At 40.5% G+C, this 27,925-nt stretch overlaps 5 protein-coding genes across 7 annotated transcripts; 3 read left to right on the top strand and 2 right to left on the bottom strand.

The window, feature by feature from the left end:
• Positions 1 to 123: 123 nt before the first annotated feature.
• LOC143462053 (tectonic-2-like) lies at positions 124 to 17,306 on the bottom strand. Of its 2 annotated transcripts, none has more exons than XM_076960068.1 (17): positions 17,170 to 17,306; positions 16,859 to 16,975; positions 16,394 to 16,444; positions 16,192 to 16,250; positions 15,916 to 16,084; positions 15,710 to 15,804; positions 15,217 to 15,440; positions 15,002 to 15,149; positions 14,738 to 14,923; positions 14,554 to 14,650; positions 11,636 to 11,812; positions 11,185 to 11,373; positions 1,818 to 2,055; positions 1,545 to 1,700; positions 1,315 to 1,455; positions 800 to 966; positions 124 to 656 (listed from the first exon to the last, which is right to left on the bottom strand). In XM_076960068.1, the coding sequence occupies exons 1-17, from the start codon at positions 17,234 to 17,236 to the stop codon at positions 589 to 591; spliced, it is 2,349 nt and encodes a 782-aa protein (XP_076816183.1). In that variant the 5' UTR covers positions 17,237 to 17,306; the 3' UTR covers positions 124 to 588. The 2 variants fall into 2 exon arrangements, with proteins under 2 accessions (XP_076816183.1, XP_076816184.1); XM_076960069.1 differs by having other exon boundaries at positions 17,166 to 17,286.
• LOC143462054 (uncharacterized) lies at positions 5,884 to 11,113 on the top strand. 2 transcript variants are annotated; one of them, XM_076960070.1, is made up of 8 exons: positions 5,884 to 6,974; positions 8,458 to 8,673; positions 8,843 to 8,981; positions 9,049 to 9,332; positions 9,409 to 9,577; positions 9,654 to 10,251; positions 10,363 to 10,518; positions 10,658 to 11,113. In XM_076960070.1, exons 1-8 carry the CDS (start codon positions 6,884 to 6,886, stop codon positions 10,751 to 10,753), a joined length of 1,749 nt encoding a protein of 582 aa, XP_076816185.1. In that variant the 5' UTR covers positions 5,884 to 6,883; the 3' UTR covers positions 10,754 to 11,113. The 2 variants fall into 2 exon arrangements, with proteins under 2 accessions (XP_076816185.1, XP_076816186.1); XM_076960071.1 differs by lacking the exon at positions 5,884 to 6,974 and adding an exon at positions 7,031 to 8,322.
• LOC143462055 (uncharacterized) lies at positions 12,071 to 14,486 on the top strand. The gene is made up of 8 exons (XM_076960072.1): positions 12,071 to 12,220; positions 12,378 to 12,610; positions 12,677 to 12,826; positions 12,886 to 13,139; positions 13,246 to 13,509; positions 13,573 to 13,742; positions 13,813 to 14,198; positions 14,257 to 14,486. The coding sequence occupies exons 2-8, from the start codon at positions 12,383 to 12,385 to the stop codon at positions 14,380 to 14,382; spliced, it is 1,578 nt and encodes a 525-aa protein (XP_076816187.1). The 5' UTR covers positions 12,071 to 12,220; positions 12,378 to 12,382; the 3' UTR covers positions 14,383 to 14,486.
• A 3,143-nt stretch (positions 17,307 to 20,449) lies between the features above and the next one.
• LOC143462591 (golgin subfamily A member 5-like) lies at positions 20,450 to 25,019 on the top strand. Its single transcript, XM_076960818.1, has 12 exons — positions 20,450 to 21,159; positions 21,852 to 22,067; positions 22,159 to 22,327; positions 22,413 to 22,526; positions 22,653 to 22,759; positions 22,825 to 22,931; positions 23,011 to 23,178; positions 23,350 to 23,577; positions 23,691 to 23,840; positions 23,966 to 24,147; positions 24,220 to 24,283; positions 24,568 to 25,019. The coding sequence occupies exons 1-12, from the start codon at positions 20,601 to 20,603 to the stop codon at positions 24,661 to 24,663; spliced, it is 2,160 nt and encodes a 719-aa protein (XP_076816933.1). The 5' UTR covers positions 20,450 to 20,600; the 3' UTR covers positions 24,664 to 25,019.
• On the bottom strand, positions 25,014 to 27,887 carry LOC143462592 (calcineurin B homologous protein 1-like). The gene is made up of 7 exons (XM_076960819.1): positions 27,729 to 27,887; positions 27,212 to 27,284; positions 26,102 to 26,182; positions 25,851 to 25,960; positions 25,721 to 25,782; positions 25,460 to 25,582; positions 25,014 to 25,361 (listed from the first exon to the last, which is right to left on the bottom strand). Exons 1-7 carry the CDS (start codon positions 27,793 to 27,795, stop codon positions 25,308 to 25,310), a joined length of 570 nt encoding a protein of 189 aa, XP_076816934.1. The 5' UTR covers positions 27,796 to 27,887; the 3' UTR covers positions 25,014 to 25,307.
• Positions 27,888 to 27,925: the final 38 nt, after the last annotated feature.

Below are 27,925 nucleotides of genomic sequence, written 5' to 3'. Positions count from 1 at the left end.
GAACAAATTTGGCACGACACCAGCTTCCCAAGTTAGTTTTGCGCCAGATCAAGCTTCGAAGCACTTTTTGCTTGTACTTGCCTGTTATCAGTTTAAGCCAAAAACTTCAGGAATAGACGAATATCAAAAATATATCAATATTTATTGGACGTCACGTGGAAGCAGGCTTCGAAAATTTCGAAAAAATCAGCAAAGATTAAAACGACTAAAAAGGCTGCAAAATCTTATTTCAGAAAACGAGGAAAGCACCAAAAATTTTTCTTGAAAAAAAAATGTGGAATGAACAAATTTACGACCTGCCACAGCGTCACAGAACATTCGACCGATGCTCTGAAAGTTGGTCAGTGGTCACGTGACTATAGGCATATCTTGTATTAAAAATTAAACTAATAAAATTTTGAAAAATAGCTGAAAAGGAAAATCCACCGCAGATAACGAAAAATCTCCGAAACGAAAAAAGTGATGATAGTGTTGCGTCACAATCGCATTTTGATCAAACAATGACCTTTGTTGCGGAACAGACACTCGCGAGAAGACCTCAGAGCTTCTTCCAAAGAGAATTTCGGTTGCATACATATCATTTTCACGTCACAGTGGGAAGGTTTCTTTGATGTGCCGACCGATTTTATTCCAATGCGCAGGAATCAACGCAACAGCTGAAAACAAGCAAAATTGATGACTAACAACATCACAATGCAACAGTCTTACTAATTATGACGTCATAATAAGGATAGAATAGTAACATTTTGGAGGATAACAATCAAGAAAATTTTAAGAAAGTTTAAAGAAAAAAACCGACCCAGGGAAAATAATATGAGGAGAAGAGTCCAGGCAAGATTCATCTCGAGCTCTGCTCTCATCACAGACAACGGCATTGTGACGTAATAAACATCCGTGAGAGGAAGGAGAAGTTCTGACCAACAGGTGGCGTCGTTTTCGCATGACGTTGTATCTCGAAGCTCGGCCCTTTAACATAGAAATCATATATAACAGAGCCATAAAACAATATTACCGTAAAACCTCTATTTGAGCGCCACCTCTATTTGAACGCCACCTCTAATAGAACGCCACTTTTAAAGAAAGGTTGAAAAATAGAGCGCCAACCTCTAATTGAACGCCACCTCTAATAGAACACCACTTTTAGCGGCGGAATTGTATTAGCAGGTATTGTATTAATTGTATTTAAAGAAGGGTTGAAAAATAGAGCGCCAACCTCTAATAGAACGCCACTTTTAAACAAGAGTTGAAAAATAGAGCGCTATGGCGGTGAAATAGAGGTTTTACGGTATTTGTGATGTTTAATGTCACGCTTACCGAGTCGGCGAAGGTTGGGGAACTGCATCAACCGGTGTGAAAGTAACCGAGCTTGTGACCGAAAAGCTTTCAACCAATGAGGAGCCGGCACTGCACGCTCCACTGCCCACACAAGACATCTGCCAAGTCTCGCGAAGCCAACTATGATGTCACAAAGCAAAATATAAGAATAATATCCAAACGCGCCAAGTAGTCTGGCCGGGGCAGGAGCCAAGGCCACAAGCTCTCACCTGACCCTCGACCCCACAATTTCCCGGACCGCGACCCCGTTCACCAACCCCGTCAATGACGTCACAAACTCGATTCGAATGTGCGCCGGAATTTCAGGACATTGTCCCGGAGTCGATGACGTGATGAGTGACGTGTTGACGTCTGACAGGCCGTCCCTGAAACAATCAAGAGAGATGACAAGCCGTTTGCAAACTGCAGTGAAACTTGAGAAGCCAAGATCAAGTTGAAACGTTTGTTGCTATGACAACAGCCATAAATTATGAAGAAAATACCTCGTTACAGCGACCCAATCGGTGACGTCAGTCAGCACTGGCACACCGAACCTCGATACGAGAAGCGTTTGAGAACTTGCAGCGCCAACCAGCGCCCGTTGTTGATCTTCAACAACCGTCCGCAAGTTGGAGCAGTCAGTAAAGTTGTCGAATGCGAGACGAACTACACAGCCGGTGAGAAGATCTTCACCGAATGGTGGCGCTCTTGTGCCGTTCTCCGCACATAATCCGGAAGGCTCTAAGTTCGGAAAAAACAGAAAATGATGAACAGCAATATGTAAGGTTAACCTGGAGATGGGAGATATTATGTTATAAAGCTGCTCTGTTACCAAAACAATGCTCTTGCTGCCAAAACAAGGCGAGCACAACAAACAAAGATTACGAGAAAAATTGTTGGGAAATTCCTTGAACTGAACAAAGACCAAACAATGAAAACACTTCATTGTTTCATAAATTCAGTGTAATATGTTGCAAAAAACAGGTTTTTAAAAATAACTCAACACCGTGGATTAAGAAAATTCTGGAAAAATCGCTTCTTTAATAAATAAAATCGCGGAATATTTTACGGCGACGATTTCAAATTATTTTCCAACCTGGTGTAAATCTTCAACGAAACATCGGGTTATCAAAACGGAGTATTTTGTCCGAAATTTAAAACTGTCGTTGGAGATAACGCCGACGTCAATTATTACGTTTTATTCGCGACGGGACACTCACGTTGGCAGCTATGATTCCAGGCCACCCCATTATATGCTTAAAGCCTTTACACAACGACTATTCGAAAAATTCCAAGAAAAGTTGCTGTGAATCACAACTACCAACATCAAAACAAAGTCAGTGACGTGGAAACAGCTTTTGCTGACGATTGGACAATTTTCACAAACTAGCAACTGACTGATTAAGAAAAATCCCCTCGTTCAACCAGAAAATATTGGAAGTAAACAAGATAAGGAGGGCGTTGGCACTGGCAGACATTTCGTGTGAGCTAAAGTAGGTGTGAAGAATCTGTCTGTTTCGAGCGAGGCGAGAGGCCGGTAATTGATTGAGTCAGGCGTAAGTTCTAATCAAGAGGACAAGTTTAAGCTCGCATTTTAATTTAAAAATGTAGTAAGACGAGGCAAGACTTTATGCGGTACTTCCCGCGATTACACACAAACAGTGGTTGGAACTGAAAACAATCTCAACTAACTGCTTGTTACGTGTCCATGCCGAATAAATTCCCACAAAAATCTTTCTGCAAGTAGCAATTAAATCGTCGAAGTTGGGGAAACCAGATCATATATTTTGCGGTCAAGGTTAAACCTTAGGACGAATTACTCGAACATTTCACCTGTCTTGCTCATTTACGCGATTTATAACATGGAATTAGTGCACTGGGTGAAACAGTAACCGTTGTATGCAAATATGCGCGAAATGCGGCAATCGGTGAGTTTATTTCTTATAAACTTGTCAGTTTTCAGCAAATTCCGAGACAAAATCTTAACTTTTCAGCTTAATGTTGCAGATATGACAGCCATAGACTACGTCGATATTCGTAACATGCTTGAAGCGCCATAAACACGACCCAGTATTACCATTATAATAACTTAGAATATCATAATTATAATATTGTATTATCTATATCAGCCACACAAGTTCTAAGCACTTTGAAAATAAAACAAAAATACGGTTCTGTTCAACCATAGCATAGAATGCTGAAAGAAATACCAGATAACGTTGTGTAGAAAAGACGAAAATAATTCGTGGTTTCGGAAATACCAAGGAGCAAAAACTATGCAGCGGTTATAGGAAATAACAAACAAATAGATTGGGTGTTTATGAGCAAACAGCTTTCAAATTTATGGCGTCGTGCAGGATTTTCACTATTACCGAATAATGCATCGTCATTCCGTGAGTTCGCTATCGTGAAAAAGCGTGTAAATTAGCGCTATAAACAGACGTGGAACATGATAACAACTCCATCTAAAAATCATGCAAGTGGTAGCAAAGGAGAAATGGAAGATTAAAAACACATCTCAATAAAATCATAAGAGATCGCAGATATTCACGACCGCGGAATTTACAAACACGAAAATAAGCTCGGTGGGCTTGTCATGTGTTGAGCATCAAAGACAGCGCATGGGTGATACTGGGTGGGGGTATCTTGGTAATATTCGTGCGGCGCAACAAAAAAATTAAATAAGCATGTCATGATACGAAAATGCTAATTGTAACGACATAGTCGGCCAGTGTGACGTAGTTGCATGAACGGCTTATAAGTTTTCAGACGTCACTAACAACAAGTTTCTTGTTCAACAATGAATGTTGAGATTGAGTGGTTTGCGTTGCTGACAACGACGACATTGTTTTATCACGTCACAATCAACTAATCGCGACAACTAATCAAATTTCAGGACGAAGACAGCGATGAATATCAAGGATATTAAAAGAAATGATAAATTTACGGGGTGGGTCCAACAACATCAAAAACTTCCAGATAAAATTTGTTTTTACCTGTCGTTTTAAGCCAAACACCAAATTAAATTAAACCAACTTAAACTGGTCATAATTAAGTCACGGATAAGGAAATCAACCGAGTAAACATTAAAGAGGACTGGAAGTTTTCTTCCAATAAATCAATTATGACATCACAATCAAATAAAATCAGACTCAGCGCGAAATCGATCAACGACAAACAAGCGCTGTAGTTTGATATTGAAGAATGCGAGTTGATAATTTTCATCGAATTTAGACGCGGAATTAGCGCTGGTTGAAGCGAGCGATCTCGCTTGGGGAACACAAACCCCGTTATTATAGAATAAAGTTACATCCACGCCGCTATTGCGCAGAGGCGACAGGCCGCAATTACGGCGACGGGTAAGACCGCTCGCACGCATGTCCGTCGCTCAGGTAATTTCTAAAACCGATTTCACCTCCGGGCGAGCTCTCGACAAAATTCTGCAACTTGCCACATCCGGCCTATTATTACGACAGAAAGACAGAAATTACTATTGTGTCGTCATAAGTGCTCAAGGAAGATGAGCGGAGTCAGAAGGAAAGTTTAGAAATTACCGAATAATAAAATATTTTTGTTGAAATTTGTTAAAAAAAACAGGCCATTTTTCAGTATCGCAGGAAAAAATGGCAGCACTTGGGTTAAAGACAGACCAATGAGAGATCCGCGCGTCGTTAAAAATAGCGAAGGTGTCTTAATTTAAGTCTCCATGTCAACGTTATCCCATTAAAATAACTCGATCTTCCACGAATAGGCGGGATATGACGTAAAATCATCGTATGCTCTTGAGAAAGTCGGCGCATCTACAGAGAATCATTGATCTTATTGAATAAATTTTACCTGATGATGATTCATAACGTGACGAGCATTATTAAGTCACAAAACCTCCTGAAATTCAACCCCTGATAACAATCATCTCGTTTTAACGAGCTATGTGACTTCATAAACCTTTGAAATGATTCAAACATTTTGCTTTCTCAGAATTGCCACAAACTTAACCTTGCAAAAGTTTTCAACAAACAAGCACAGTCTTAAGATACAAATCAGCAAGCTCGCTTTGCCTCCAGCGAGTCGAAAAATTTTCGGAGAAATCTTGTCGACATTTCAGCTTAATAACTCAGATCATTTTGCAAAGATGGCAGCGCAAGGAATCGCGAGTGAGAAAAAGTGATCTCCGTTAGCACCCAGACTCCCATTGTGGCAAATTTTGAACAATGTCAGCAACCGGCATGTTGTGCGATGTCGCCTGGGAGGTTTGCTACTGTGATGTCACAAGCAAGCATTCATAGGAAAGTAAATGCAAATGAACCGACGCGAAAAATAATTCCAACAATGAAATAAAGACTGGAATAAAATCTAATGCTATTGGAGTAGGATCAAGACCTCAGTTTGTTAACAGTGGAAAATAGTTGCTTTCATGGAATTATTTGGTCCATGGCAAAATATATATTCATAAATGTGTGTGGAACTTCTTGCGCTGATGATGTCATTTTGTCTTTTGCAACGCAACCTTCAAATAGCGCCCTCCGACGACCGTCATTGACCACATCTTGCTAAATTTGACGTATTAACCGGTCACATGACCTGAACTTGGCTAGATTTTCTGGAATTTCGTCACAAAAATAACAATGTAGAGCGCTCATTTTAGAAATCACGAATCTGACGGGTTTATTATATTAAGAATTTTTCTGGTAAAAAATACGCAGACGGAGACAAACTGAAACAGAAAATGCGAAATTGAAGATTTTCGTGGAAATTTTGGCTGATCTCGCGTGCGAGTCGATACTTGGAGGTCGCCCGATGCGGCAAGATCGAGACAGGACTCGAACAAGTTGTTACAATGTACAATACAGTTGTTACAAAACGCTTGCACGAAAACGCGCTCTTACAACAACATCTTCAACCAATCGCAGATCGCGGCAAAGATTACGTAACAATCAACGATTATTAGCAGACAAGGGTATTGCAGAGAACGAGACGGGGAGACGAGCAGAGAAGTGAGATGTTTACAGACAACTTTTAACTCATCATCACCAGATCAGTCGTGTTTAAAACCCGGAAAACTACACATCGCTTGTCAGTATCTACCGCAGAGTGAAAGGGAGGGTTGGATGGAAAGGAGATGACAATGGTCTTTGTTACGTTGCGCTTTATTATTTCTACGTCGTCCAATTTAAGTAATGGCTCAGTAATGGAGGAACATTTTCTGCGTCACATCTATATTAAGATGACGACAACGCGAGGAAAAAAATATGGGTGTTATAAGGGAACAGTTGGCAATTGTGATGTAATAATAGCCCATTTTAGTTATAAATATCCGCCTTATTTCGATGCACGTTTTAGGGGGAGTGGGAAATCCCCGGTGATGTAAAAATATTTGATATTTTTATTGTTATTTCGGTCTCACAGTAAGTTAATAAGGTCCTCGTCTATATAAGGGAGTCTGCTTGCTGCGATTTTGAACCGATTGATTGACGACCATCTTGAATGAATTGATTGATCGACCTCGCTGAACACGCCGTGAAGAAAACCGTAAAAATAAGAATTCGTGACATCACAGGAGATATTCGTCATGACAAAAACGTGTGTTACGTCAACAATTGCCCTACTTCTGATTGGTCAACTTCTGCCAAGCACCGAAGGACAACTTTCAAACCTCCTATGTAAGTATTTATGACGTTACAATAGACAAATGCGGTATATTTGTGACAAGACTACGGCTCTTGTGATTGCGTGCAAGGGGCAGAGTGAGCGGGGGCAGCCAGATTAGTTAATTGGCGATGAGGAAAAAATGGTTTCTTGGATGGTTTTCGATCAGGAACAACGTTCTAGTTTCTGATCACAACAATTCTCGAAGAAAATCGATTTCTGGAGACGGAAAATAATTCCAAGACAATGCCGTCAGAATGACAACAGTTATGACGTCATCATACATTTCGGTGATTAGCATCAGAGTAGTTTGGAATGATTACAATGCTCAGGCATCGCAGATACGTTTTATCGATAAATTACCACTAGAATATTATATGACAGAGAATTCAATCCATTGTGGAAGTTATAAGAAGGAAATAATTTGTGAATGAGAGCGCAGAGGCCAGATGATAGAAATGATCGGAAAAATATCAACTGTCAACACACGTGACAGAGTAAAACTTTTTGAGCACGATTCCTACTACACCGCGTCCTGGTTCCGCTTAAAACCTCTGTTATTTTGTAATGTTTCGACCATTTTCTTATCGTCGTCTCATCGCGGTGTCAAACATCGACAACAAACACTTCACGCGCGTCAAAACATTGCCAGGTTGTTCGAAACTTATCTGAACAATTTCGCTGTTATTTCGCGACCCCAGGTCATTGTAATCTAGGACATATCATTATCACGTCATAAACGGCAAAGGATGGCATTGTTATGAAGACGACATCGGCTGCGGTACAAGATGGAAATCGATCGAAATCCTTTCATGGGAAATTTGCACGCATTGAAACTCGCTGTGCGCGCTTAGAACAGTTCAAGCTACAAACAACCGTCTTAAACAGTTTTTTCTCAAACAAAAAATAACTGTGGAACCAAACACGAAAGCAGGCATTATGATTTATGACGTCGTCAACAATTTCAAACACGGAATTTTGGTGAAGAAAATGACGTCAATGCAGCAAAATGCTGACGCGGGAATAATCGTGCTCGAAAAAAGTCGGGATATTTCGGGCGCATGATGCGGGATGAGACAAACAAATTGTCATCAAAATAAGCAGACGATTAATTATCAGTTGCGAGCTTACAGCAGGTGTCGGCGGTATTACATGAACCGGTGTCGGCCACGAAAAAGGTGAATTTGTAGAAGTGAGGACAATTTAAGTACAAGTTATAGAGTCAGTCGCCTGGGCGTCATTTCAGGCAAGTCTTAGAAGCGGATTTTTAAAACAGGAATTATTTGGTCAAACACGATCGCGTTCGACCACAGATGCAGTGCGAGCATCAACAAGCAATGAAAGTCATTCATCTTTCCATAGGTAAGATAGTCAAGATGGAGAAAATATTTTAAAATCTATGAAAAGACGTCGCAGGCAGCAGCAGACAACATCGTTAAAAGAATTCTTTGTCATGCGACGTCAAACATAATTTTATTCGAATCTGTTCTCCTTCAGCTTTCTTCCTGCTTGGACGGACTTTATCCCAACAGGGGGGGCAGCGCGGGGGAAACACCGGCCCCACAGAATGGGCAGAGTGGGGCATGTGGAGCACCTGTACCAGCAGCAGCTCGTCTGAAGCCGGGGTCAGGGTTAGAAGCCGGGGATGCGACGTGGAACCTTGCACGAGACTGAAAGGGGACAACTACCAGGTGGAGACGTGCAACAAAAAAGGTGGGGGTCGGAGTGACGTTTGGTGTCACGCAGGTCTAATACGGTGCGTGAAGAATATTCTGCATTCATCCCACAACCAGGGATAGACACTTTGGGCGGTGATAGCTCACATATTTCCACTTGCGGTCAACGCAGGGTCGAAATATGAGAATTTACTTGTAATTCGCAGAGAGACCTGATGACAACAGCGGACAGAAATCGAAATATTTGAAGATGTGTGAAGATGACCCGGTTTTGAACCGGACAATATCGTGCAAGATCTACAAAGAGCGCCCACTGGTCGCCTACAACATAGTGTCAACGGTGGGGTAAGTGCATGTGCGTACTGTAGCATCTTCCTGCACTGGTGACCCCTAACAACCTAGCTATGCGCAGGTGTCTGCTCCCGTTTATAGGAGACACCGAGAGCTCGCGAGAGCAAAGCAACCAAGACCCGTTCGATGAGAGAACAATCGATGACCCACGTGAGAACATGGTGTTTGGGAGACCCCCTGATACGAGAGCAGGAGAGGTGGGGCCAGCTTTCGTAGGGGATTTTGAGACAAGTCCCCTGTCGTCGGGTCGCTTCTCCGAAGACGGGGTGGAACCTGAGCAACAATCAACACAAAACCAACTAACCGACCTATTAAGCTTCCGAGCGACGCAAGGACAATGCGAGAGTGAGTTTAGAAGCTTCAACGTGTTCCAAAACCTTGTCTATAAACTTAAAATTACGTCGCATTAATCTCTTCACAGGCACGTGCAACGCGTTCGTGTTGGCTGGGACGAGAATAGGGGAAATCCCCAACGCCCCAGCAGTGAGCACGGTGACCCAGGTACTGGCCCTACTTCAGAATCTGCCCTTTCTGTCCGGAAGGCGGAACCTCATATTGGCCGAGTTCAACTCTTGCATCAGCCAGTGTAGGTGGGTTCAAAGCAAAAGAGCAATTATTCTGTCACAAACGAATATCTTGCGTCACAATGATTATTATCATTTTTAGGCTGCTGGGTCCAAATTATAGTTTGGTGTTCTCCGCCCTAGCTGACCGGGGTCTGCTAGGTACCAACCCGAACCTAGCAATCACCTTGGGCAACTTCGATGAGGAGAACAGACGACGACGACGAGAGGTTAAGGAGGGGCCAGACATAACCGACCGGATGCTACACATCGGTGGAAATGAGGAAAAACTTCTCATGCTCGATCTGCTTCACGCCAAAAGGGGCGGGAAAGTACCGAACGTGAGAAAGACAAGCCAGTACGCGAAAGAAATCGACTCAGCAGGAAATGACGCAGAACTCGACAAAGTAGGCGCGCATGTCTTCAAAGACGCCGGAGAGAGCGGTGATGGAAGCGCATTTCGCGATAGGGCAAGCGGCAAGCTGCCAAAATCTAGTGATGACGATGATGTCAAAAGTACGCAAAAGAACAATTCAGAGAACATAGTTGTGACATTATTACGTCACAAGCGACAAGCAGTGAGGTCGCCAGATCGTTACGAATCGCCGTGTTTCGTCTCCGAAGTCCTTTCGTCGGACCCGAGGGTCTTGAACATCGACGATACGGAGGGGGAGTTATTCTTCTACGAAGACATGCGACAGGTACAGGGTGTGAGATGTCTTTGATTCTATAGTGACGTAATAAAGTAAGCGGCATTCAGCGCGCTGGATGCACGGGCGCAAGCAAAGTTTAAATGAGGTCATTCCCTGCAGAAATTCATGCGGCGGATATGCAGGGGACGACCCCTGTTTAGGAGAAGTCTTTTCCTTCCGCGGGAGCAGGTCACCCAGGAACGAACCCAGCAGACCGCTCTATGCAAACAAGCTTACACCAGGAGATATGGACTTCTCGTCGTGTCTGACCCCGAGGTGAAATCAATATTATAACCGCATATAGCTCATATAAAGATATTCAAGGTAACTGGAACTCAGTCTGCGTACACTTGGTCCTGGCAGACAAGACACGGCTCATAATCGCCACATTCATGACGCAACATTGACGTTTCAGGGGGAATTTTCCTTCTCAGATGGCCAAAAGTTCACCCTCAAGTTCAGACCCTTCAAATTGGAATCTCACTGTGAGCTGGCTGTCATACGCTCCTAAGGTTCCACACTGCCAGCGTGCGGACACAATTTTGCAAAGGTGGGCGGCCACTCGATGGCAGTGTGGGCAGCAACGAGGTGGAGCTGCAAGTTTTGTTATCATACGTTTGAACTTTTTTATGTATTTGTTTATTTTATGTCAACATTTACCTGGTGTGCTATCTGCCGATGCCGATTACGTCATAACGTTGCGAAATACGTCAAAACGCTTACCAAACTGCTTAATTGCTGAAAGAAAATATTCAAATACTGACGTCAACACTAAGCTACTTCAGTTGAAAAACTTCTTTTCCTTTTTCATTTTATTTTTCTTTTTGCGTGAATATTTGAAAATGTTCGAAATAAAGAAACAATTTCGCAAGATTGTCTCAAAAAATTGTAACCTGAAGTCAGATCTACACCCAGCAAGCAACACAAAGTTCATCAACTGACCTGGCTGCCATACCCTCAATCCCGGGCTCTCTTCAACCGTCGAATTATCCTGAGACACCCCACTAATGACGGAGTAACCAACAACGTAACCGGGATTCCCCGAAGTACGAGTGACGTTTTGGCCTTCGACGGTAGCAGGTTGAAACCTCAAACGAAACGATTGCGCAAGAACATTGTCGGGGGGCTGCGCTGTAAAATAATGTTTTCACTGATAACCGGTTGCGGGTTGAATTCCCATAAAAACCGGGTAAAAATATAATCATTGACCAAAACTTCTTCCAAAATCCAAAACAAAAATATTTGTTGTAACAAGCTGAAATTTTATACAAGTTGTCAACCTCCCCAAGTGAGGTTTATTCAGTCGGTCCACGTCACAGCAAGTCGTCACATGACGTCGTCGTCACTGACGTCACAGCAAGAGAGGTCATTTTAGGAATTAAACGAAACTTACTGAAATCTGTTGGTACGTCAGTCATTGTTACATTCGCCACCGTGATAAACACTTCTGCTGACATCACTACCGACGCGTTCCACGTCATCAAGTACGTCACGTTGACGACAACGTTATTGCAGACGCCGGAGTCGAATTGGGGTGGTCCTGGTGGGGTGGGGACGCAAGAAATTGGGGCTGAAACATGAAATATAACATGGACGTTGAAGCCGAATCCAACGTCAAAACATACCATATCTTATCATTCATATAACAATGACCAAGAAGATTAATTTGTGTTGAAGATTTCATCGCAAATTAACGAAAGACGAATCTGTGCGAATTTTGGTTAAAACAAGAAACGTTTCTCCTCCTGTCTTGTACTTTTTCGAACGCAACACTTTTCGAAACCGATATGTGCGTTCTCGCAAATTCCAACGCCTTATTTATTACGTCACAATAATACTTGTCGACTGGCGGAAGACTTTGTTCCATCATTTGCTTTGAAACCTGCTCCGTTGAAGACAGTTTTATATTTTGCTTTCTTACTCCGAATAAGTTATTTTAATTTTCAAGTTTTAGAAGTCCACCCACCCGAGTTTTCAGGTAACTTTGTGCATCTATGGCGGCGGTTACATGATTGTCGCTTCTGATTATTTTAATATCTCGCAAAGTTAAAACAAGAAGCCGCAATGAATGGTGATGATCCAGATAGCAACAGTCGAATTCAAGTCGTTTTTGGTAACTGTATTTCGTTGTGCAGTTAAGATGCCGGTTGAGTCTAAGCAGTGGTTTGAGAAGATTGAGATCAACATGAAGGCCCCCTATCAGTATAAAGGGGGGCAAAGATCTCACCAAACCCTGAACCGCCACCCACCACGTGGAAGACATGCTCCCAATTACGCCTACGTCACACCCGCAAAGAGACACTTTAACGGAAGACCTTCCGCTGGATATCAAGCGTCGATGCAAGGTCCACCGGTCAACGTGTATCAAGTAAGAATTGTGACGTCATTATTTACAGAGTAATGACGTGTTTATCTTTGTCTATTATTACCGCAGGCGCCGTGTTCTTTGTCGGTGCCACAAGCCAATTACAACTACGCTTTGGCAATCGCCGCCATGCCAGTGGCACTTGCGCCACCAGTTTCGGGCACTGCCACAAACCTGCCGCGTTTTGATCACCTCTATAAAAAGTTCGAGCAAATAAAGGTGACGTATGTGTTGCTTGCTACTTGCTTGATTGTTACGTCATTTTGCATTCTTCGCAGGAAGGTGGTTACGTCATAGAACCTCCTTCTATACCGACACCTGAGCAAGCTCACCCAGATCTACCCCCTGCTCGAAAGCTATCACCGCAACCGCCCAAGGTACAAGGCAGAAGCTTCGTGGAAGCAATGAAGCTGTTTATGACGTCATACAAGCCGATCACGTCATTTGAACGCGTCACATCGGTCAATGATTGGGGTCGAGAGGCGCTGGCCCTCTTCGAAGAAGTGGCGAGGGTTGGCATGGAAACGGAAAGGTAAATTCTCCAACTTTTTCAGGCTTAAATCGGTGAAGAAAAGTAAAAACCTCGGGTCTGCCACCATCAAGTTAAATCATGTTGCCTTTGACCTTCTTTGACCCAGGGTAAAGAGCTATTGGCCTGACCCTGACAGTCGCACGTCATCCAATAGTGACGTCAGCAAGAACAATAACGCTGCGTCAAGTGAAAGAAGCCCAGTGCGAGATCTCCATGACAACCCGGCCCAGTTGGACATACAGCGCCATCTCTTGGATATAAAACCCTCTCCTTACCCAGGGGGAAGTCCCATGTCCCTTACGTCGACAGAGAGCGCCCACACCAGCGATAACGACGCCGATGACGAATTAGGGACATCCCCGTTCAACAGGTTAGCGTCAGTTACCATGGTAATGACTATGCCAATGTTAACAACGCGTTAATAATTTTGCAGTCCGAACTCTCTGCTGTCATCGCGCGAGTCGAGTGCAACAAAGAACGGCACCATTGGACGTCGCCCTTCATGCAAGAAGAAGCTTCGTGAGGAGAGCCGAAAGCGCCCCTTGCGGGACAGTGGCTATCATTCATCTTCGACAGATGGTGGCAGCACATCAACCGTTCATGGTAGGCGCGATTTTTGCCGGTAGTTTTTATTTTATTTCTGTCTAACGCTTCGCATTGTGCTGTCATAAAGGTAGTCAGATGACAGCATCAGGAACAGAATCAGATGACGTCATTTCCGAAAGACACTCGCGACCTGTAACGCCTGTAAAAGATTTTTATGACGTAAGCCGTGACATCGGCGCAGTTTCCCCGACAAAATTACCTCCTCATCTCAGCAAGCTTCTCGAAGCACCGTGGGTGAGGAGCCGGGCACCCGAGCCCCTTGGAACCTCCCCACAGACTTCCCCGAACAGCGCCATATCGACGACGTCATCAAGGAGTGACGTAGGCGAGGTGTACCACAAGCACAAGAAGTGGATTACTGACGAGATCTTGCAGATGATTGCGGTCAGGGACAGACTGTACAAGCGCATGAAGAAGCATCCAGCGCCGGATATCGTCGACATGTACAAGAAGGTAGGAGTCATAGACATCGCTTAACCTCGACTTCTTGACTTTGTTTATTACGTCACAGGTGCGCAACATGGTAGTCGGAATGACAAGAAACGCCAAGAGGGCGCACGAGAGGAAGGAAGAGCAAGCGAAAATGGCGGCCGTCGGCATGGCAACCGGTCGCCGGTTCATGGGATGCCGGCGTTAGGATTTAATACTACAGTTATCTAGATCGTTTCATTTTGTGTTTTTATTACGTTTTTATCTTGTCTGTGCTATAGTCTTTATTGTCGATGATTTTATTACTGTGCATGCGTTTTACATTGTATCGCCCACCGTTGCCACTATTCCAACGACAAGTTGAATAAAACTGGTGTACCTGATGACGTAATTGGCGGGAACAGGCTGGCAGTGGGACTGGACGACGTGGTAGAGGTTTTGACGTAGTTAGTCGAGTCGTCACAGTAGTATGTGATCTAAGTAGACAAATTTAATAAAACGTTACATAGAATTAAAATGAGCAGCAAAATTTGGTTTATCTTCAACGAAGTTGTGATACTTACAGTTGGAGAGATGAGGGGAGTCCCCCCACCCGAAACAATCTGCATGCCGTTGTTGAGATAATAATCAACATCAAGGACACTTCCGCGTTGGCACAACGCCTCTGTCAGTGTGACGTCACAGCTGGCGTCTGTGTTGTTTTGATACGTAACAATGGAATTGCGGAGACACTGACCGGAAATTGAACGCTGCAAAACGAGGTGATATTGTTGTGGGTGGTGTAAAATCGTCGAATAAACGAACCAACTAAGAACAACAGAAGCAACCTGGGGTAGTATAAGTTTATCTGTGATGTTGCTGGCTTCAACTTGCACTGCGTCACCGTTTGAATAACCGGCTGCCCGCATGATCTCGGCTGCGTCGATCCTGCCATCAGTGAAGGTGTAGGCAGGTGGATTTTGCGATCTTCTCTGACTAAAACGATAAAGTTTTCGATTGAAAGGAACTGCTGATGTGTTGTGAGAAGAAGCTTCAGATTTACTTGAACTCGGTTTCGTCTTCAACGTTTATTAAGCTCCCGGTGTTGTTGACGTAATAAAACCCGATAAACGGCGAATTGACAAACTGGACGCAGGTGAACTGATACCAGTCCGGTTTGTCAAACTGATCTGTGCCGCAAAGCTTCGGGTCATCGGCGACAAAGTTCCCACCAAATGCGCCAGGTTGACAGGAAAATGTCGCTATCTCACCAACTGCTGAGCACTCCTGTAGAAAAATATGTACAATTACAAAAGAGAAAGCAACAAGCGGGTTTAGCCTTAATCTGATAAATTTACGCATAACTTATGCCGCCTTGAAAATATAATACATAAGAATATTTGTATCGAAAAACCAATCAAAAAAATTTGGACGATTTCTTGCAATTTGACACGTTTCTTCAAAGCAATTCTGAATACAGTCAAATTAATTACTCTTCTATATTACTTGGCGTTGTACAAAACTGCTATGGAATAGAAATTCGAAGATCAACTCACATTATCACAGCAGCAATTGTTGTCACAAAGGCCACTTGTGAGGTCACAAGGGCAAGGAGCAATATTTTCATAAGCTGGATTGGGGAAAATCACTTCTATTGAAACAAGAGAAATTGAAGATCGTCAATAACTTTAGTCGCAACAAAAATTCAGAAAATGAAGTTGCAGCAGCCCAAAATCAAACAACACACTCGCTAATGATTTACTTGGCAGAGCAGCAGAAGCATTCACGGAAATATCTGGAGCAAGATCAACTTTGATCAGTGACGACGCGCTCAACGTCCGATTATCTTCGTCACAGCAAGTTATGACGAGCTGCTGCACAAGTCTGTCGCTTAATGCTGCGACGAGTCGAACTTGAAGGGATTGGAAACTCTGGAATATAAATGATTTAAATTCCGCGATATGAAAACTGCCGCCATAGAAATCAAGCTAAAGTATTAAACAAATTTTGAATAAGATGGTTGGCATCAACATCTTACTGTTGTTGATAAAGTGAACAAGTTTGTGACAAAAGCCCAATCTGTTGTTCTTGTTTGAACTGTAAAACATTATACATGTACATTGGTACAATACATTGAAATCAGTTGTGCTATCAATGATAAAGCCTAAATGTACCCCAAAAAGTAAAACAATCTATTCTAATGCATGTCAGTTACAAAACGTATGAAAACATCACTGAACTGGTGGCATCACTTTCACAGCTTGGGTTCATGTCAAGGTCAGTTATGTCATCTGCAAAAGATTAATTGAAAAAACATTTCAACTAACATAAAATTTGGTTTTAGATTTTAACAAGTTACTTTAAGTTCCCACTTATTGTCATATCCGACATATCTCACTCCACTACATCTAAGTTGTAAGGTGGAGGCCATTTATTGTTTGGACAAGTGTAACAATATTAATATTATTGCTAATACCTAGAGAAAGAAATTTCATGTGTAATAAGCATCAAAAGCATATCACAAACAATGCTCATGTAAAAATGTGCATTGAATAGTTTTGCAAGCTCTTTAGTATGATTTACCAAATGCCATTCATAACCATTTAGCTCAATGTTAGGAAGATATTCGCTTAAAAACAATTTGTTTCACATGTGTGAAAAAAAGATACTATAAAAATAATACTACACCATCACATGATTTCGACCTGTTGAAAACGCTTGATTGATTGAGCACACGGCAGTGTTAGTCGATGAGCCTGTGGTTTGGCCAATAAGGATTGTTAACTCCTTCAAATTCACGGCAAGTTCTTGCGGTGACAACACTGAAAATATAGTAAACGAATTGCAAAGTGGTATAAATAATACCAACAGTTGAACTAGACTATGTCAATCATAGTATGTTGTTTGGATATAAATTAATTGATTGAATGAAACAGAGCTTACAGACTTCTAAATTTAATGGCTGCAGTAGGCTACCCTATTTTATTTCTTTCATCTTGTGCTTCTACTCACTTACATATTTGAGAATCTATCAACAGTGCATTAACAACTACGATGAAAATTACTGGAGGTATCAACTTCATTTTCAGATTTTCTAAATTTCACTTTGCAACAACTTCAGCTTTTTTAGCCCTATTCAAGCATATTAAAAAGACAATGTAAGAAAAATCAACTTTTTCTGAATAATAATGCAATCATTTTAACTCCATCAAGGTTAAGAAAGTATGATTTAAATTATAAAACAAATAAATTTGCGGCAACAAAAAAATTTGTCAACACATTTTCTCATGTTTTGAATTCCCTGGAATAACAAGTTGGCGTTATTTCTGTTACTTAGCGGCTGCTCATAGATATCAAATAAAATAGAATATGATTATTATTAGTAGATAACAACTAAAACAATATTTGCCAAAATTTTAAAATCTTGATGAATACTGCTTTATCCAACCTTTAAGCCATCACATATGACAATGACAAAAATCTATAACAATGACGGAAAAACAATCCAACACAATACAGTATTGATTTGCTAAATATTTTGAATTTCAATGCTTTACCGTTTTTTACAATGCAGCCGTAAAAAGCAAACAAATTATAAACGTACAAAAACAATTTTACCTGTTGTGCGTTCATTTGACTTTCGGTCAATTTAACCTTAATAAACAAGAATGGAAAATTGATATCGTTTATACTTTTCGTTTCAATCAAAGCAATCCCTGCCGGTTAACTTCGTATGACACAAAACCTAAATAGGAAATTAAAATAATGTTCTGCTATTGATTGGTAATACAATGTTGTTGACTTTGAGTGGACAAAAGTTAAATTTGCAAGTAACAATTTCAGCTAAAAGGAGTCAATATTTTCATAACTATCATTCAGTCAAGTTTTGTTTTTAAATTTTATAAAACCGTAATATTCTAAATACTTAAGTAAGATTTCTAAAAATAAAAGTCAGGCTTGTTTCTTAAATAGGTACCGGTAATTCAGAAACATTATAGTTTAATGGCGAACTGTTTTTCATCAATTTTTTCCAAACATTTTTCGTTGAAAGATGGCATTTTCCACAATTTTCATGCGCCATTTTTGGCAGACGCCACGTTAATCCTAAACTTCTTTTCTTGTTTGTATTGGTCTTTTGCAGTCATGGTGTATAGAAGCTAGCTTACAGGTAGATTTTGCAAAATTTGTGCAAGTAGGCTGTTTTGCTCTTTAGATAAATACCATTGAAACATACATTGATTGATATGATATGCATATAATTGATAATGTTAATGGCGTGTAAAATCGATACGAACTATAGTGGTTATATCCAGTGACGTGAGGTGACCTTTATCCAGTTTTCAGAGATCTGTTTGCAATGATGTTAATTCAGTAGAAAACAATAACAGTATCCTACTAATAAAAATTTGCAACACGTTTTCACATTAATTTGTGAATGAAATCTATGTGCCTATCTTTTGTACAAAGCCCTCTGTGAATTTTTTGCATTCTTTATCTTGCAACAACTTACGTAGTCTTTTTATCTCAATGGCGATTATTGCCAACCACGGCCTTAGACTAATGCAAGAGATGCAACTGCATTGGGCTCTACCCTGAAGCTAAGCTTTGCTGGCGGCTGATTTGCATAAACATGTTATTTGGTTTACGTTATTAGTATTAAATGAAGTTATTTAAAATCACTAAAGTTCTGTGTAATTTGTCATCGCATGCGCCAATGTGCAGGGAAAAAACTGACAAAGCTTGAAGGGGCATGAAATGCTGATCATGTTACTTTGCTCATTGCATGCCCAGATAGTTTGCTAAGTGCGTGAAGATAAAATTAATTGCTCATAGAATGGTTATTTTGTCACCTTGGAGATTTCTCACCCTAAAACGGTAAACGTTCTAGCCTAGTCTGGCTCACTGCTGATAGTAACAAGCATGGTTGCACGGCCACTTATACCAAAATCTAAAAGGTTTATTTTTAAAACAACATTATCCAGGTTTTATACTAAATCTTTCTCCATTTTACTTAAAATTGTACAGTTACAGTTGTACGTTGAAAACAAATTTGCAATGCGCATGTTTCCTTGGCGAATAAAAACATTCAAGCGTGACGTCACATCTGCGACATGTCTCAAATAGCATTCACTGTAGCTTGTTTTCAAGTGGATTTTTGCCGAGGAAAAAGTCACGCATTATACAGTTTATGAAACTTTCTAAAGTAAGATCTTGATTGCCAATAATTGCTTGATGCAAAAAAATTTAAGTACAAATAGTAAGCATGGCACAACTAATCAAAGCATGAAAAATGGACTACTTTTTTTGCAAATAACGTTATATTACGATAACCATCACTTCGAAATTTTAACTTTGCTTCGGCAAGTGAGGCACTGTCTCACTGACCACACGTCACTGGTTATATCCAGACTGGAAATAATGGCACATTTTGACGAGATGTATTGCATGAAGGCCAAAATCGGTGTGCACTAGTCACCGGCAGGCATATTTTGTAGTCTGCAATGAAGGCTTAATCCAAAGCCTGCGGACTCCTTTTTTTGCAGTAAAAATACAATTTCTATTAAAATATAAACGCCCTGGTCTTTTTTGTCTTAAAGTTGAATAAACATAGAGCATAAACGAATGACCCACTTTTTAAAGATTGCATCTTACAGTGCTGGTAAAAGTCTTGGGTGTAGTTGCCGTTCTTCAACAATGGGTGGTTATACATTGTACTTCCTCTTTGGCAGGCTTGTGGTTTGGTAAGTTGTCATAAATCTTTCTCCTCGGACTGAGGAAAGTTTTTATTTAAACTCAATGAGCATCATAATGATTTCTCATTAGTCATTACTTGTGCTCTGCCTACCAACATCCTGTGGCCTGAGTGGAGTTTTTAAGACGCGAGACTATTTTTTTTCATCTTTTTTAAGTCTGACGCTGTTGAGTGTTAGCCAAGATGACCAAACAGAATTAAGCTTTGTTATTGTCTTGCCCAAGAGCATTACAACTATGGTGTAACATTTTGGATTGTTAAATAAGATCGCTTAATTACAATTCTAATGCTCTAAGTGCTACATTACAAAGCCGACAATGTGTCTGTAGGGTTGCATTGCAAAAACGTTAAGTTGTCATAAGACCTAGTCTAGCAGTCGAAAGCTTTAGGGAGTAAACATTGCTGTTATTACAGCTTCCATCCATCATCTTCTTGTCTCGCTTGTGATGTGTCTTGCTGTTATTATTAGATATTGCCAATAAATTTGTATGCTCTGTGTATTGTTTTTAAAAGAAAATTTTTTATTTTCATTTTACAGTTTGATGTTTTACTAATACGAGAAAGTTTACATTTCCAGCTTCTGCTTTCTAGTCTGCCAATTATTGCATTGAAATAAGTGTACAGGTGTGCAGTGTTTTTGTAAGCTATAAACAATTACAAGTCCGCTGGACCTTTTCCAAGGTTTATGATTCAAAATGTCCTGGCTTACAAATATTAGCGACTTAGCTGGGAAAGCTGAATCTTTGTTGACCAACATTGATCAATCGGCTGCAGTTGCTATCTCTAAAGCATCTGAGCTTCAAGCAGACAAGTCCACTGACAGTTCCCGGATGGGTGAAAACCCCAAAAGTCATCATTCCGGATCAAAGCCAGAAGGTGGTGATCTGGATCAGCCGCAGCAGTTATCTCGAGCAAAAGCACAGACACTTCGAAGAGAAGTTGAACGAGCAAGTTCGTCGAAAAGCTCTGATGATGCTCTCTTTGATTTTCTGAACAACAGTGAGAAATTGGCCAAGCCGAAAAGTACCCCGGTGACTCCAAGGTCGAAACAACTTGTCAAGAGTTCCTTGAAAACGATTTCTCCGCTTTCAACCCAAACCACACAATTGCCAAAGGATCCCACAGTTGCCCCGTCAATAATTGGAATATCTCGCAGTTCAAGTTACGACTCCTTGAACTCAAAGAAGAGCGGAAGGAAGATCTCAGAAAACGGATCTAGTACATCTGAGCATCATGAATCTATTTCAGAACCAGGTCCGTGTTGTCTCACTGGTCACTGAGCCTAGTTTGTTTGTCACTTTAAAAGAAATCATGTTTTAATACAACTTGTGGAGCGGTATATAATTAATATTGATTTCGTGCCTTTGTTGTATAATTTTTGTCTTAATCTAATGCTCCTGCCAAGCACATTTTTCTGCGTTTTTTGCAAAAAATTTGGAAACAATTTCGGCCAATTGCAAAGTTAACAAAGATGGTTGTTTTAGTTTCTGGCCTCATGTAATTAAATTTAAGCTTTCTTACATTTTCAAAACATTATCTACATTCATGTAGCAGATGCGAAGATAAGAAAACACAAAAATTTTAAACCCTTAACGTTTTCAAAATATTTGTCTCTGCGTTGATCGTTTATTATTTCTACCGATAAAAAAGTGCTCAGGTTCAAATTGGTGCTAGCTATTATATAAGACGATAACCAAGTAATTCCTGCAAAATGGTTTTTTATCCGTTTATGAAAGAACTTAAAACTTGGTGGACTATGGGACGTTGTGCATCGACCAAAACAGATTGCAGAGGAATTTGGGTATTTGCGGAACACAGTTATCATTCCTTTATGTTTTTCTATACTCCAAAATAGTTTTATGCTATATATATAGTACTAAGTTAACCATCGACCTTGTGGTTAAATATATTTATACGGTACCGTCACTTATTTCGCTCCAATAAAGATGTTGTCACGCTGCTAACGGACTCGACTGCATCGGAGAGTGAGTTTGAGATGGTCGGGAGTCTTGCTTCAAAGTCTGATCGAGATTCCCCGTCAACCAACTCTCAGGAGTCGTCTTCTGATCTTTCTATGGAAAACAAACTTCTAAGGAACGAAATATCAGCTCTGCATCAGGAGCTTCGGCAAATCACAGAAAGAAACAGAAAGATAAAAGACGGTATCTATGTTAGTTGTAGTTGCTTTATCATGTATACCTTTAAGCTTTAGATGTTTTATGTTTACAAAATGTCATTTCCTGCTGTATTCAGATTTTCAACAGTCTCACTCCGATCTTCAAAATCACTGCGACGACTTAATCGAAGAGCTAAAAGTGAAAAATACTCAGGTGACAGCCTTGAACATGAAATTAACGGAAACTGAGCAGTATTTAAAATCAGAGCAAAAACTGACAAAGGAATTGCGATCGAAAAATGAGAGGTAAGGTGCTGTGGTGGGTAAATTCCAACTAATGTTTGTGGACGAGTAACTCTGAGCATCAATTTTGTCACCATTTGTTTGGCAGGATTTTGACGGATCAAAGTGAGGGGACTGGCATGCACACGAGGGCGATAGAGGAACTTCGAATCAGACTCAGCGATGCGGAAAGTTCCTTAAACCAAGAACGTGTGGCCCACAGGTAGCATGCATATTCTTCAACTCCTGCAGTGTGGTCGGCTTACAATGGTCTTGGTTATTGAGCATAACTGTGAAAGTTCTGGTGCTGTTGGTTACAAAGAAATGACTCAATGCTCACTTTTTCCAGCAATTCTCGACAAGAAATACTAGAACTGCAAAGTCGCCAGGAAAGGGAAGCAAAAAAAGTTGTGGAGTCGTTTCAGCAATCAGAGCGAGACCGACAAACTGAAAAAAGTAAATTTTTTGCGATCCCTTTTCATGCTCATAACTAAATCTCATGATGTTGTGCTAAATTGCAGAAAAGTTAGATAACTTGTCCAAAGAGATTAGGAGTTTGCAAAATGAATTGTCCGCCTCAAGAAAGGAGCTGGTCGATTACAAGCAAAAGGCCACAAGGATACTCCAGGCATGATAACCAGGATATGTTTTGTTTGAATATCAAATTTCATCCGTCTTTGTTATGTTCGGCGCTTCTTGATTTACAGTCAAAGGAGCGTTTAATTTCAAGCCTCAAGGGGAGCAGTGAAACCGAGATGACTTCTTCCACGCTCGCATCCCTCGAACTGGAGGAGATCAAGCAGGAGAGAGATGAGGCTCGGGAAGACGTCAGATCTTCTCGGATTGAAATCAGCAATCTGAGGATGGAGTACCAGGTATTAATTTATTCACATTCTTGTTGTAATTCTTAAGTTTATTTCTTTAATATTTTACAAATTGTCTTTCCACACGTCCTTGATTTAATTTGCTTCTCTCTCCTCTGAATGGTCTCCCGCATCCGAGGAAGAAGCAGTTTTCTTGGGTGGTTTATCAATTTCTATTTGCAGGAGATGGAGCAGCAATTCCAGCAGGAGCAAGCGACGATGCAGGAGGAAGTTAATGAGCTGCGAGGAAACAATGATGAGGAGACGAGGCTGCGTCACGACATGGAGTTGGAACTTCGAAGATTGCAGGAAGACATGAGGCGGGATCGTGAGGAGAACCTGAGATCCCGGACCATGAACCAGGAGAGGATGAGAGACAAGGATGTGGAGATTGAAAGACTCCGGAATCAGGTGAGCAAGGATTCACATAAATATGATGTCGATGTTGGTGCAGCTGTTAAACTCATTCTTTGATCGGATCGACAATAATAGACCAAACCATTGATAGATCATTAAACTTTTAGTTAAAACTAAGAAGTCAAAGCACACCACAAGAGGGCGAACTTGAGTCTCGATTGCGGCAACTGACGGAAGCTGTGATACAGAAGCAGTCGCTTGTAGAGACACTTTCAGCCGAGAAGAGTTCCTTAATATTACAACTGGAAAGAATGGAGGTGACCAATTGTAACGTATCACAATGGATAATATGAAGTTTGTTGCAACCTAAACACTGGGTTATGATCGAATCATTTCAGATATTTTGAGCTTTGTTTGAATTATTTTGATTTATCAACTGCAGGGTCAGGTGAAGAGATTGAGTCAAGAAACTGGGAATCACGTTAATTTGAGCATTGACGATGATGACATCACTCGTAACCGCAACAAGATGACATCACACATCCCGGAGTTCTTACCAGGTGGGCCAGACAAAGGAGTCGTTGGAAAAGTCCGACAGGCCGCTTCTGCCCTTGATCGATTCAGGTATCACGGCTGCAGTTCTCGATCGTTGAAACACGATTTTGTTTTCGTGCTAATTCCGTTCTTTGTTTTCAGCATTCGACTGGGCGTCTTCCTCAAGAGATATCCTCCTGCAAGACTCTTTGTTCTTGTATATATGGTAGGTTTGGTCTTTAACGTTGGTCTGTTGTAATTTTAATACTTTAGATATAATTCTGCTCTGGCTGATATATTTAAGACGTGGATATGTGGAACAGAATACGCGCTTTGTGTTAATAGGCTACAATACAATAAGCCGATTTGTGGCACAGTGAGACGTGTCAGACAAACTAATCTCTTGGCCCCTGGTGTAGTATAAAGTGTTTTTACGAGTATAAATGAAGTGAAAAATGCAGCATTATCCAAATCATACGAGCAGTGATCCAAACATTTCCTTCCATCTAGGCACTGCTCCACATGTGGGTCATGGTGGTTCTGCTCACTTACACACCTGAAGCCCACGATGAAGATTTCTTGAAGAAAATGAAGCAAGACCCCTGAGATACCAACGTGGCAAGTGACGATTTGCTTGCCTGAAGCAACGTTCGAGTTTTATAGATTTTTATTTAGATTGGCAGTATATTTATTGTTCTTGTATTTCAAATATATCCCATCTCGAAGCCCCAGAAGTATAAAGCATGCTTAATAAGCATTGCTTATCTGTGCAATATTTTGAGTGTGTTTGAAACTGTATAGTACGAGGGGGTGGAAAAGCTCATTGTCAAAGAAGCACTTCACCGCTTTGTCAGAATTTCTTCTCCTTGTGTTCTGACACGCATTATTTAACCTGGTGCTTCTAAGCTTCGTCTGCTACCTATGGTCAGCAGCAGCTTGTAATAAAGACACAAATATTTTACAACTTTTGATTCTATTATCACATATAGGTTGAGTTCACAAACAACACAGTATCGCAAGATTAGTCTATAGCACATCTTTCCAGCCATTGTAGGCAGTTTGTGAGGATTATGATCATGTCATATAATACTGTGGGCATGTCATCAGTCATCACGCATAGGTCTTTGTACAAGTAACGGATCATCATCACACAAAGGTGCAGGGAAGAATTAATGAAGAACGGATAAAAACATTAATAATGACATATTTTAACATGAAGACGAAGAAGATGCAGATTCCTCGTACTACGCTCAGTCAAGAAATCGAACGCTCATTTTATGATCAATCTCAGTTCGACTCATCACCTAATAAATTAAAGAATATTCAGTGGTACAGAAAAAATGTTTGAAAATGAGCAACAAAAAACATTTGAAACTGAAACTTGAACTAAACAAAATCTCACCGTTTTAAATTCGTCGAACGTGATATTTCTGTCGTTGTTTTTGTCCGATTCAAGAAGAGTTCTTTCAGCAATATGTGACAACTGTTCCTTGCTTATGTTAGATCCCACCAATAGCTTCAGGATCTGACATAAATAAGTTTCATACTTTTTAGTTTTTGCTATTTGCAAAACTATTTTTTATTAAACTTTTGTTAAAACTATTTTGATCAAGTATTAGGAGCCATAATTATAGATCATTTGATGCTTGGTACAGAAGACTACCTGCAATAATTCTTCCTTTGATATTTTGTTGTCGTGGTCATAATCATACATCGAAAAGACAACTGCAATGTAAAAAGTCAGCGGATTAGTGAAGAAGTAACTGTTCAAAAGCAACTCTAAATTTTCTCACATCTCAACTTGTTGTCCCGGCTGTTCAAAGCCTCGTGAGGAGTCTTCGGCGTGCACGGTCGGAAATGTGCCAAAGTTCTCATAAACTGGCGAAAGTTGAGATGGTCTTCACTGAAATCAAATGCAACTTGTTATAAAGAAATATATCACTTGTCTTGCTGTGTTACGCAAAAAAGTCGTAGTGTGGCTTCCTGCCATGTTTTCAATTATAGTTTCAGGTTTTTGCTTCACTGCAGTGTCCTGATGCAATACCTCTCCACAAAAAAAGTATCCACTATTCTTTGTGCGAGGGGGTTGATCGCGAATTCTGGGATTCTTGAAAAGTCGTCTCTTCTGCATAATAAAATTGCATTTTAAGTGATTTGAGCATATTTTAAGTGCATTAAGCAATCCAGCTCCAAAAAAAGTTGCAATTCCCCTAAAGAAACAATTTAGATGTAAAAAGCAGTGCTCAAGCGCGTATGTGCATAACGGTAGACAATGACCAAAACTAGAAAAAATATTTTTAATTGATACAAAATGTTAGTTTGTTAATTAGTTTTAAAAATTACATCAAAATGAAACTTTGGTTTAGTAGCATTCAGCAAATTATATGTCCATTGATATTGACGTTAGTCGAAGTTCAGTTTAAAATTATGATAAGTATAAATTACACAGTAACTGGTTAATGAATATGTGCAAAACAAATAATGGCTTAAAGGTCTTGTATACTTAAAACTCTCATAAAATCGAGAAATTCTTGCCATAAATTCTAGGCAAAATTGCCATTTTACAAATATTCTAAGTCTGCTCTTGTGACCGTTTAGTGGTGGGGTGGGTGTTTTTCATACAATTTTATTAATTCTGTAGTTTGGATTTCTTGCAAAACTTATGGCATGACGTGAAACACTGGGATTCTTCTTATTTAAAAACACCAGCCTTCATATGAAGTAAAGAAAGTGCTTCTCAACAAAGCTTGACTTTAAGTGAACTCCCAACTGTACATGCACTGACCAATAAAGCCACAAAGTTTAAGCACCCAGTCTTGTGAAGCCTCATTCTGGTTTATTTACCTGATATGGTCAAGTACTAGAATTTTTATGTTCAAATTGAGAATTATGACTCTAGGAATTACTCAATAGATTCATCTCAAGGACCATTAAACAGAATAAAACACCATCCCATGGTAAAAAATTTGGTTTTAGCATCCAAGAGCACAACCAGATGACGTCACCATTTGAGTAGCTGGTGTCTAGCATACAAAGGCATCCTGCGGTTGTGCACTTGTATGCTAGACCCGAAAACTTGGCATATCAGAGACATAGCCACATTAACTTAGCATGGCAAGATTAGGCTACCTGATGTATAGGCCTACCAACTTACGTCAGAAATCCATTTTGCTCTTTATCTAGACACGTGAAACGACTGAACAGACGAATGATTTGATTTGGTAAAACTGAAAAACATAAAAGTAAATTAATAGCGTTACAATTAAAAAAAATGCAATAAAGTGTCACCATACGTTGACTTGGTTTCATAAAGCTAAAGTGTATGGTATAATAGCCTAATCTTTATCCTCGGATTGAAGAAAACCTTTGCATGACTTAAATCCGGCAGTGATTCCTTATCACTCAAGCCCCGTTATCCTGAGCTAGCTTTTGTGCAAATTCCGAATGTCAAAGATTTTTTTATTTTTATTTTTTATTAGTGCTGCCCGAATGTAGTAATGTCCATCAGGATCACTGAACAGCAGCAAGAACCACAATAGATGGTTTGTATAACAAGAACCACATTTTCTTTATTCCGAGGCCAGCGCTCAAATCATTCGTCTACTGAGCGTTTTTCTAAATAGACTAACTGGTTATCCTGGCACTAATGTGTCAAACTGCATTTTACTTACATCCAGTTTCTTGTTGAATTGCGGTGATTTCGTCATCTTGCAAATGCAAAGAAGCTCTGGAGCCCATGATTTTATCTTCCAGTTATTCAGATGGTTCAAAAATTTAAAGTAACAGTCTAACAGATTCTATTAGGCTGCACTCAGGCTGTAACATTTGCGAAAAATCTAAACAAAAGTGACCAAACGTAGGCCGACTT

This window comes from Clavelina lepadiformis, chromosome 6 (genome assembly GCF_947623445.1).
Source record: "Clavelina lepadiformis chromosome 6, kaClaLepa1.1, whole genome shotgun sequence".
Lineage (NCBI taxonomy): Eukaryota > Metazoa > Chordata > Ascidiacea > Aplousobranchia > Clavelinidae > Clavelina > Clavelina lepadiformis.
The sequence above is the reverse complement of the archived record's forward strand: the minus strand, read 5'-3'. Positions and strand labels throughout refer to the sequence as shown.

What these genes read in the sequence shown, in the direction of transcription:
- LOC143462054 (XM_076960070.1), top strand. Translation starts at nt 6,884, where the DNA reads ATGACAAAAACGTGTGTTACGTCAACAATTGCCCTACTTCTGATTGGT. An exon ending in ACAACTTTCAAACCTCCTAT is followed by an intron (nt 6,975 to 8,457) that starts GTAAGTATTTAT and finishes GTTCTCCTTCAG; the next exon opens with CTTTCTTCCTGCTTGGACGG. An exon ending in TCTTGCATCAGCCAGTGTAG is followed by an intron (nt 9,578 to 9,653) that starts GTGGGTTCAAAG and finishes TATCATTTTTAG; the next exon opens with GCTGCTGGGTCCAAATTATA.
- LOC143462055 (XM_076960072.1), top strand. Translation starts at nt 12,383, where the DNA reads ATGCCGGTTGAGTCTAAGCAGTGGTTTGAGAAGATTGAGATCAACATG. An exon ending in GTTGGCATGGAAACGGAAAG is followed by an intron (nt 13,140 to 13,245) that starts GTAAATTCTCCA and finishes TCTTTGACCCAG; the next exon opens with GGTAAAGAGCTATTGGCCTG. An exon ending in TCGTCGACATGTACAAGAAG is followed by an intron (nt 14,199 to 14,256) that starts GTAGGAGTCATA and finishes ATTACGTCACAG; the next exon opens with GTGCGCAACATGGTAGTCGG.
- LOC143462053 (XM_076960068.1), bottom strand. Translation starts at nt 17,236, where the DNA reads ATGAAGTTGATACCTCCAGTAATTTTCATCGTAGTTGTTAATGCACTG. An exon ending in TGTTCACTTTATCAACAACA is followed by an intron (nt 16,085 to 16,191) that starts GTAAGATGTTGA and finishes TTTATATTCCAG; the next exon opens with AGTTTCCAATCCCTTCAAGT. An exon ending in ATTGAGGGTATGGCAGCCAG is followed by an intron (nt 2,056 to 11,184) that starts GTCAGTTGATGA and finishes TTCCGAACTTAG; the next exon opens with AGCCTTCCGGATTATGTGCG.
- LOC143462591 (XM_076960818.1), top strand. Translation starts at nt 20,601, where the DNA reads ATGTCCTGGCTTACAAATATTAGCGACTTAGCTGGGAAAGCTGAATCT. An exon ending in TGAATCTATTTCAGAACCAG is followed by an intron (nt 21,160 to 21,851) that starts GTCCGTGTTGTC and finishes GCTCCAATAAAG; the next exon opens with ATGTTGTCACGCTGCTAACG. An exon ending in AGACCGACAAACTGAAAAAA is followed by an intron (nt 22,760 to 22,824) that starts GTAAATTTTTTG and finishes GCTAAATTGCAG; the next exon opens with AAAAGTTAGATAACTTGTCC.
- LOC143462592 (XM_076960819.1), bottom strand. Translation starts at nt 27,795, where the DNA reads ATGGGCTCCAGAGCTTCTTTGCATTTGCAAGATGACGAAATCACCGCA. An exon ending in CAAAGGAAGAATTATTGCAG is followed by an intron (nt 25,583 to 25,720) that starts GTAGTCTTCTGT and finishes TATTTATGTCAG; the next exon opens with ATCCTGAAGCTATTGGTGGG. An exon ending in CGTTCGACGAATTTAAAACG is followed by an intron (nt 25,362 to 25,459) that starts GTGAGATTTTGT and finishes TTAATTTATTAG; the next exon opens with GTGATGAGTCGAACTGAGAT.